This window comes from Antedon bifida, chromosome 10 (assembly GCF_963402885.1).
Source record: "Antedon bifida chromosome 10, ecAntBifi1.1, whole genome shotgun sequence".
Lineage (NCBI taxonomy): Eukaryota > Metazoa > Echinodermata > Crinoidea > Comatulida > Antedonidae > Antedon > Antedon bifida.
The window spans coordinates 2,062,986-2,073,324 of NC_136235.1; the positions used below are offsets into that span (position 1 = coordinate 2,062,986).

Consider the following 10,339-nt stretch of genomic DNA (forward strand, 5'->3'; position numbering starts at 1 on the left):
ATTGCGTAATTTCATTACTCGCTCATGGTCCCATTTCAGTACCATAACTGAACTGAAACTGTAAACATAGATCGATTGTTTTTTTGTTGTTTTATTTGTAAACAGAACACTAGACGGCATTATGCTTTTCAAAAGATTCAACTGATTGTTATCGATTGGATGGTTCACTTGATTCTATTTTTAGATTGGACGTAAAATCCAATACTAGCAACATCCGTTGTATGTACTGACTCTACTTGAATACAACGTAACGTTTTCATCGGTCGTCTACATTTAAAAGGTAAGAAAGCTGTCATGGACAATGAAATTACTTAGAAATATATATACCATGACTATTATAGGCGTTGTTTAGGTCACTTAGGCCATGATCATCTGTATTTAGGAGTATCCCGTCCCACCATGCATGCCCACGATTTTAGCGTAGGCCTACTAAACTCGTGTTGACGTAGCTAAGTAGCCGATATTTATAGATATTGGTCACGGGTTTGACTGATGTTTCTGGATGTTAACAATCTGAAACCGTCAGTAAGTGTATGACTAATTAATTCTTCTTAAACTAATTTAGGCCTACTAAAAAGTTGAAACTAATTTCTATTCTATAAAGCAGACCATATATAACATAAAGAAGAAGAACAATATGTCATAATTGTCTTATAAATATTTGAACATTTTTATATATAAAGGTCAACCATGCATACAGCACTTCCCGAGGATGATATGGAGACAGACTCAGTTGTGGACAATTATATACTAGGTGACCTAGACGGTGAAATCACACTTACCCAATCATACCTTCACTATGATATAACAAACAACCCATTGCGGCATCTCTTAAAACAACATAAATATACAGGTATCAACGCTAATTTAAATACTACACCAAAGAAAGAGTTCAACAAAAGATGGGGTGCCAGTACCGTACAAGAGGAAGGCTTCACAGAGCGAGAATTGGATATGACAAATTCGGAAAATCGGCTTTCTACATTTAAGTCCTTGCATAAAGGTTGTACTCTTGATGTTTCCATTTTACAGCTGGCAAAAGAAGGGATATTTTATAAAGAAAACATGTTTTCATGTTCGTCTTGTAAGTATACTATTTACGCAAACAGATATCCTAATGTTTCAGAGTTACATAAAATGGAATCTCCAAATTGTTACTACGTCAAACAGTATCCAAGAAATCCATCAATATCACACCAGTCTGAAGTAGTCGCTTCTGTTGGTTCAAGCACCCCACGTGACCACGAATTGCCAACTTCTAGAAGCGAATTTCAATCATCCGTTTTAAATCTGGATTTGGAAAGAAATATATGTTCGCCTCAATCCGCAAAAGTCATGGAAAAAAGTTCAAGTTTCGATTGGATGTCTGAACTTGCAGTTGGTCAACATGTTCCTGTCCGTGTCAGGCCTATGTCTTATAAAACTGTAGAAGACGATCTCTCTCTATTTGAAAACAGATTGAGAACCTTTCGTAAATGGCCATATACAAAACCAGACAAGAAGTCAGTTGCGAGTGCAGGATTCGTCTATAAAGGTGTTGGTGGTAACGTAAAATGTTTTTATTGTGACTTGGCTCTTTTACTGAATCCAAATGACGACCCTTTCATTGAACACGCTAGACTGCTGTCATCATGTAGATGGTTTGAAGAAATGAAAGGAGATCATTTCATCATTGAGTGCAAAACAAGATGTTATATTAATCAAGGTGAGACAGAATGTGGAATACGAGATTATATGACAAATGGCAACTCACAACATCTACCGGAAACAACATTTGAAGAAACACCTAGAGATGCAAAGGACCAAAAAACCGTATCTAAAATCTCGGGAAGTTTGAATCCATCTGCAGATTCGGAAAAATTGAAACTGGATGCTAATGCAAAATCTAAAATTAAACTTGCACAAGAATTTGGTTTTAATGATGATACCATAATGGCGGTAGTAACAAAACACCTAAAAGATAACAATGGTGTTTTTTCTTTGTCAAACGAAGATATGATTGAAAAAGTTATGGATGAAGATGCTGCTAATCAAGAGATTAAGCCGGATGCACGTACTGAGATGGAATATCTGATACCAGACCTAACAAACCTTACGTTAAATGATACAACAACTGAAAGTCTTACATCTGATACACTGACGTCCAATGAGGCATTGCAATCTAAAGATGATGTTGCCAAGGAACTAGAGGATCTCAAGGACCAGCACGCTTGTAAAATATGCTTGGACCAATCGGCTAACATACTATTCAGGCCCTGTAATCACCTAGTTACCTGCATTGAATGTTCAAAGAACATCAACATATGTCCAGTTTGCCGAGCAGCAATTGAAGACCGGATTAAAATTTATCAAAGTTAAAATACTTACTACTTACTAATACGTACTGATTTTATGTGAATTGACATCAATTATCCAGACATGATCAATGTCTGGCAAGCAAATTCCATTAACTGTATTAACAAATAATACTTAGGAGTACCATTTATCATACAATATTTCAGAAAATATACATAATAATACGATATCCCTGACAATACGAATACAATACAAAGACGAAAAATTATGAAATTAAAGGTTACATTAAAGATGTATTGTCCCTTGAAACACAAAAAATGAAGGTCAAAATATTTAAATTGGCCATATCAAAGTAATATTAAAGTTATTCACTTTAAGTCGAAAATTCGAGCCAAAAACAACAAGTTTACGTGAATAACAGGTAAATTAATTTGATTACATTTCGTCTGGAAATCGTCGCGAGCGAAAGTAAACAAAGATTTCAAACCACGAGTATGCATTATGCATAATGCTAATTAGGATTGTTTACTTGAACTCGTCTCGTCAGATCGCGAGGAAGTTTTATGATTATGAATACAAAGTGTTTTCACTTATAAAATAACACAATAAATGGTTAATTTCAACCACAATTCCTTTGGCTGGAAGCTAATTTTACTATTTTTTGTTTTAAATTGCAGTGTTTTCATGTATTCAATTTTTGTTCGATCCAATTTTTGGTCAAAGTGGATAACTAATATGTGACATTAAAATGGCATATTCAGCAACAAATATTTACGAATTATTTTTCCAGAGGGAAAATACATCTTTAAGTAGTTTTTGTTATATTTAATAATTATAATAATCCATCTCATTATACGAAACTACATTAGATGAGCCATGTAGGTGATTTTTAGTGTATTATGAAGTGACTGCATGCTGAAAGTTCATGTGAAAAAAAAGATACATATTTAAACAGAATACGGTACAGGATAGTACAGTACTTAACGACTTAGGCCTACGTTGCATTTTCTAGTGTGTTTTTCATGTATCTAGAAAACCACCGGCGTGCAAAATGGTGTCGACGATCGGCATTCACCGAGATGCACGCAATTTGGTGATGCCAATTACATATGTATTTTAATAATTAATAGGCATATGCTATTTTACAAACACATTTTCTGTACCATATACTTTATATTAATATGTGTACTGTGTATTAATGATCATAATAGAGTATTATGGTAACCGTTTAATAAATATACATATAATATCACTTGATATCAATCATGGTTTGCCTCTCGTTATTTGGAGTCAGTTTTATACTATTACTTAATATGTACCGTATTTGTAAGATCGTCACTATTCTCACATTCGTATGCCTAAATTAAATTAAATAAAACACCGGTATGCCAACAATATAACCTAACCAGGGCATCGCATCATCAGGGCCTAGCAAGGGTGGGAAGATAACCACTTGTGGTGGAATGAGACCGTCTCCTGAAAGTGTACCTCAATTGGAGAAGGCATCCATGTATATCCTACAGGCCTAGTTGTGGAAAACACAAGCCTCACGTGATCAGTCATAGCGCTGCAAATAATAGAAAATCGAGGCAAACATCACATTTGCTAAAATAACATAGGTGAGCCAATTGGAAAAACGATTTATTGATCACGACTATAGAGGGTAGGCCTACAGTAATTACAACATCACAATAACCTACATTACAGATTAGGACGACTTGGGTGAGTATACTATTATTACTGTACTAGGCTACCGTAATTGTCTATGCATTCCTTCCCCCACTTATGTCGATATGGATTATTATTCTTTGGGCTACTCGTAAAATGTAGCGATTTTTCAAAGTTGTATGTTTGTGATATTTAGTGTGGCAAATTACTGCGCATCAACATGAACAAACGTTGATGTAGATTTTCTATTTAATTATAGGTGAGAAGCGAAAGCTATTATTGTCAGTTGATTCATTCTTCTGTATACAGAGAAGTACAGTGTAATCTCGTATAGCAACATATTATTTGATTTGTATAAGGGTGTATGTTTCGCTATAGGACTACAAAATGGCTACAGGAGGACAAGACGAAGTGATTTCATCACAGGACCTAGAAGAAAACGGATTTAGTCAAATAAACAATAACTATCAGTGTTTGCATTGTAAGTTTACATTTACAGTTAATATTAATTTCTTAAGATCGTTGCATAGTTTCGAATCTCCAAAGTGTGATTTTATTTCAAAAAGAGAAAACAACACACATGGAAACGAAAACAATCCTAAGACCTCTTGCCAAAAATCCGATGTTGTGACTGAAAAAGTCAGTAAAACACGTCCACCTACACCACCTCCAAAACCTCAACATATTGCCGACAAATTCAAATCCAGGATGGAAACAAGGTGTGAAGATTCCAGCCAACACTCGAGGAAGCATCCAGTAATGCAGACAACATCTGACTCAAAATCGAATCCAGTATTGCAGACAAGATGCAACACAAATGGAAATGAACACAATCCTAAAACAGCTGACTCAAAGTCGAATGTTGCGATTGAAAAATACAGTAAAGCAGATGCCATGAAAGTAAAAAGAACACGTCCACCTACACCACCTCCAAAACCTCAACATATTATCGACAAATTCCAATCCAGTGTAAGGATGGAAACAAGGCGTGCAGATTCCAGCGAACAATCAAGGAAGCATCCAGTAATGCAGACAACATCTGACTCAAAATCGAATCCAGTATTGCAGACAAGATGCAACACAAATGGAAATGAACACAATCCTAAAACAGCTGACTCAAAACCGAATGTTGCGATTGAAAAAGACAGTAAAACAGATGCCACGAAAATTAAAGGAACACGTCCACCGACACCACCTCCAAAACCTCAACATATTATCGACAAATTCCAATCCAGTGTAAGGATGGAAACAAGGCGTGCAGATTCCAGCGAACAATCAAGGAGGCATCCAGTAATGCAGACAACATCTGACTCAAAATCGAATCCAGTATTGCAGACAAGATGCAACACAAATGGAAATGAACACAATCCTAAAACAGCTGACTCAAAGTCGAATGTTGCGATTGAAAAAGACAGTAAAGCAGATGCCATGAAAGTAAAAAGAACACGTCCACCTACACCACCTCCAAAACCTCAACATATTATCGACAAATTCCAATCCAGTGTAAGGATGGAAACAAGGCGTGCAGATTCCAGCCAACACTCGAGGAAGCATCCAGTAATGCAGACAACATCTGACTCAAAATCGAATCCAGTATTGCAGACAAGATGCAACACAAAAGGAAATGAACACAATCCTAAAACAGCTGACTCAAAGTCGAATGTTGCGATTGAAAAATACAGTAAAGCAGATGCCATGAAAGTAAAAAGAACACGTTCACCTACACCACCTCCAAAACCTCAACATATTATCGACAAATTCCAATCCAGTGTAAGAATGGAAACAAGGCGTGCAGATTTCAGCGAACAATTAAGGAAGCATCCAGTAATGCAGACAACATCTGACTCAAAATCGAATCCAGTATTGCAGACAAGATGCAACACAAATGGAAATGAACACAATCCTAAAACAGCTGACTCAAAGTCGAATATTGCGATTGAAAAAGACAGTAAAGCAGATGCCATGAAAATAAAAAGAACACGTCCACCTACACCACCTCCAAAACCTCAACATATTATCGACAAATTCCAATCCAGTGTAAGGATGGAAACAAGGCGTGCAGATTCCAGCGAACAATCAAGGAAGCATCCAGTAATGCAGACAACATCTGACTTAAAATCGAATCCAGTATTGCAGACAAGATGCAACACAAATGGAAATGAACACAATCCTAAAACAGCTGACTCAAAGTCGAATGTTGCGATTGAAAAAGACAGTAAAACAGATGCCACGAAAATAAAAGGAACACGTCCACCGACACCACCTCCAAAACCTCCACATTTTCAAATACTAGAATCCGATATTACAACAACACGTCAAAATAAATCCGAATATGAGCGATACTGTTATCTTCAAGTGAAGTTAAATAATACTAATTATAGTGTCGTAAACAAAAACATTGCACTTGATAAAAATAGTTATGTTAAAAGAAAGGTAGGCCTACAGCAGAATGCAGGGTATAGACATTCTAAACAAACAAGGCTTAAAATGGAAGTAAGGGTAAATGCTCTCTCACAACAATTAGGAAGAATGACATTGGAACTGAACAAAAAAGACAAAATAATAGAAAATCTTCAAAATGATTTATTGAAGTTAAGACGATCGAGACGCCGTAACGTTAGAGGTAAGACTAGGGACACAAAAAACAAAGACAGACATACAAAGAAAACAAAGCGTGTTACAGCTCGCTGAGATTAGTAACAAGAAATCGAAGGCTGTAAGAAAAAAGAAGAAATACAGAAGAAAAGTTGTTATGGCAAAAACAAATGCGTCTGATGAAGTTGATGTACTCAATGATGGGGAACTGTACTATGGATATCATGAATAAACAAAACATCATGCTGCCTAACTCGGAAAAACCAGTATAACAATTCAAAGTAATGTACAATTCAATTAATAAAATAAACCGTACTGTCGGAATAACTATATTTTTACTAATACTATTATTTTTAGTTTAGATTGTCAGACTCTGAAGCATTAGAAATGTAATGATAACAAAATCAGCCTAAAATAAATAACAAGTTGGGTTATTCAATTGTTAAACAACAATTTAGATTTTTTAAGGGGTGGCGGGAATGATTAATTTAGCATAATTAGGTTTGATAACAATTAAATGAATCTTAACATTAATTATGAATGAAAATGTTGGTGGTGGGGCACTATGTAAATGCAGAACAATCTTTTTCATGTTTTATGTACAGATCACTCCGAAAACAATAAAACATATTCCTGGTGTCACTGAGGGTTTCTGTTTTAATTTTATTCTATTATTATTATTACACAATAGTAGAATAATATAACATTGATATAATCGTCATGTGATTATTCATAGCAAATCAGAGCGTCATAATCGATCACTTAGAACTAACAATAACGATTATTGATCAATATTCTGAAGGTTATTATTGCCACATCACAATAATCTACATTACATCACGGTGAGAGGTCCAACTTGGTAAGTAGGATTATTTTATTAATAATTCAGTTAATATTCATAACCCACCACCTATATATTGTTAATGAAAAATCATTCAACTTAAAAGGCGGCCTATGCTATACGTCCCGCTAGCTTGGGATTTCCAAAATCCGAACGCTTGGTGAAGTCTGGACATCTCTGTCGTTGCCAAATCAACGGTATCCAGATGGAAACATCATGTAGATTTTTGATTGAAATTCTAGAATACATGCACCACTTGCCATTGGTCACCAACAAATTTGTCTAGCAACGGGTTACACTCAAATGGCGTAGGCCTATGTGGTTGTTTCACAGGACGTATACAAACTCATTTTCCACTTTTTTTTACAACTGTAGGCATTAATCAATATGGCAACATCGGCAGATCTAGGTAAAGGGACAGTGATTTCACCACATGAACTGGCAAGAATTGGATGTAGTCTCGATCGCAGACACAATGAACTTCGATGTTTGCATTGTGATTTTACAGTCAAAAAAAGAAGTTTTCCAATTTATTTAAAGTTGCATAGGCACGGATCTCCAAACTGTGATTTCAATATTGGAAACAACACAATTGCAAATGAACAACATCCCAGCACCTCTGACCTAACATTCCATTCCAGTATCTTGCCTAAGGACGAGAAATGTGTAACACCGCGTATAAACATGGAATCTACAAGTGTACGACCTCACAAATATCCAGTAGGCCTAATTCAGACAACAGCTACATCTAATAATAACGAAGAATTAAGTATGAAAAGCACCAAAACAACAGCATTGGAATTGGAAACAGAAGATGACCGGATGGTTAGTTTTTCCGGTTGGCCACACAGAAAACCAAACAAATGGGAAGTTTCAATGGCAGGATTCTCTTTCCTGGGTGTTGGTGATAGGGTCAAATGTTTTTCATGCGGTTTTACAAAAGATTCATGGAAACCAGCTGATGATCCTTTTTATGAACATGCAAAAACTGGAGAGTGCTCATGGCTTATAGAAAATAAGGAAAGGAGTTTAATTACAACATGTCAACGAAAGTACCAATTAGAGCAGCAGCAGAATTGTCTTCAAAAAGATATTAATAAAAACACTAACAGTTTGGGTAACAAAATAAACATTTCTGAATTGATGACTGCTAACAAGCTGGATTACAAAGATAACATAAATGCGGTTAAAAGCAAGGTACAGAATACTGAGTATGAACAGGCTAAACAAACTGATTCATCATTGCTTAAAATTGAGAAGAAAGTAGAGGCTCTTGCACCACGAATAGAAATCATGGAACTTGAATTAAAAGAAAAAGATAAAACAATAACAGATCTGCAAAACGATTTACTGAAGTACGAGAGACGATCAAGAAGTAGTAACTTGAGATTTGGAGGTGTAATCGAGGACAGAAACGAAAACACACTACATAAATTGCAAGGACTAATACAAAGTGTATTACACCTCGACGACATTGAAATTGAGAAGGCGCAGAGAGTTGGAAAAAAAGTATCTGGAAGTCCACGACACATTATTGCAACATTTAAGGATATACATCAGATGAATACCGTTTTCAGAAAATCAAAATCTTTAAGAAGCGGTAGGTTTCACGTAATGGAAGATTTGGCACCAACAGACATGAGGGAAAAGCAGAGATTAAAAGATGTTATGGATAAAGCATATGAGGCTGGATATCACCCTGAATTCCGCCGTGATGGTAAACTATACATTAATGGCAAACCATACGATCCTGAGAAATTATAGCCTGTCATAATTATACTGTTAATTATTATACTGTTACTTATTATAGGCCCACTTAGTATACTAATAATTTAGATTTATTATGTGTAAGCATATCCTTTGTTTTTAATGTGAATATGTTTCTTTACAATTTGATTCTCTATTTGACCGTGACTTTCTTTTAATTAAATGCATAATTCGTGTACCTTTTGGACAACTAGACGTAAAAAGATTAGGTTTAAATGTTAATACTTAAAATATTGTTGGTAAACTATTCGAACATAAACAAACCAGATGAATACTGTATCAAAGGAAACACAGTTTTAGGTAATGGAGGATTAAGGACTTGGCACCAGCAGTAGTTAGATGAACGTAGAAGACACATATTAGGGAGCTTCGATTACAACTGGATGGTATTCGAATTGAGCATGCGCATAGGGTTAGGTAGGCTGCATTATTTACATTTATAACATTATATTATTTACAAACGGTCATTAATGGTGTAGTACCGGTGTGCTGGCGCCTTTTCTATGCATGATTAATACGTTTAAAATGTGTATGAAATCTATATAGGCCTACATTATAAACTTAATCAAGTACGAATGAATGTAACGTTTCCGTCGTATTTATACTTTGTACACATGAGAAGCGTATGAACGGCATAACAGTGGTGGTACAAATATCTGATAATATAGACCCCCGTTTAGACCAATAACAAAACTAAAGGTTTCTATTCAAATAATCCTTTTGTTCAACAGTAGAAAATGTATTTGAAAAATGAACTCGCCATTCAACAATTCATTATTCAATCACCGGGTGGTTTTGTTGTCACGTGTTTAATCGTACCACATGCACAGGATAGAATATTAAAGGAAGACAATTTGGCGTAACATAGTGTAAATAATTGTCGCATTCTAATAACTGAATAAGCTACAGAATCTCAGAGATACAAATTGGTAAGTTTGTCATATAATCATTATCAATAACTTTCTATGGATCCTACTACGTCCTCTATCGGGTGTTTTTCACTGAAAATCGATTATAACAAAAATACTATTCACTACAAGAACAGAAAAATGTTTCAATGTAAATTGGAATTTCCAAAATCCAGAGGCTTTATGGCGTGTTGAGATAGAGAGGCCCTAAATTTCCAAAGTGCATGAGGCATAATCGGAATTTTGCAAAACAACAGCATAAAAA

At 35.4% G+C, this 10,339-nt stretch overlaps 2 protein-coding genes across 2 annotated transcripts; both read left to right on the forward strand.

Moving 5' to 3' along the window:
* The first annotated feature begins 690 nt into the window (after positions 1-690).
* LOC144854551 (inhibitor of apoptosis protein-like) lies at positions 691-2,358 on the forward strand. Its single transcript, XM_078712497.1, has one exon. The coding sequence runs from the start codon at positions 691-693 to the stop codon at positions 2,356-2,358; it is 1,668 nt and encodes a 555-aa protein (XP_078568623.1).
* A 5,019-nt stretch (positions 2,359-7,377) lies between these two features.
* On the forward strand, positions 7,378-9,163 carry LOC144854553 (uncharacterized). The gene is made up of 2 exons (XM_078712498.1): positions 7,378-7,417; positions 7,775-9,163. Exon 2 carries the CDS (start codon positions 7,787-7,789, stop codon positions 9,161-9,163), a length of 1,377 nt encoding a protein of 458 aa, XP_078568624.1. The 5' UTR covers positions 7,378-7,417; positions 7,775-7,786.
* The last annotated feature ends 1,176 nt before the right edge of the window (positions 9,164-10,339 follow it).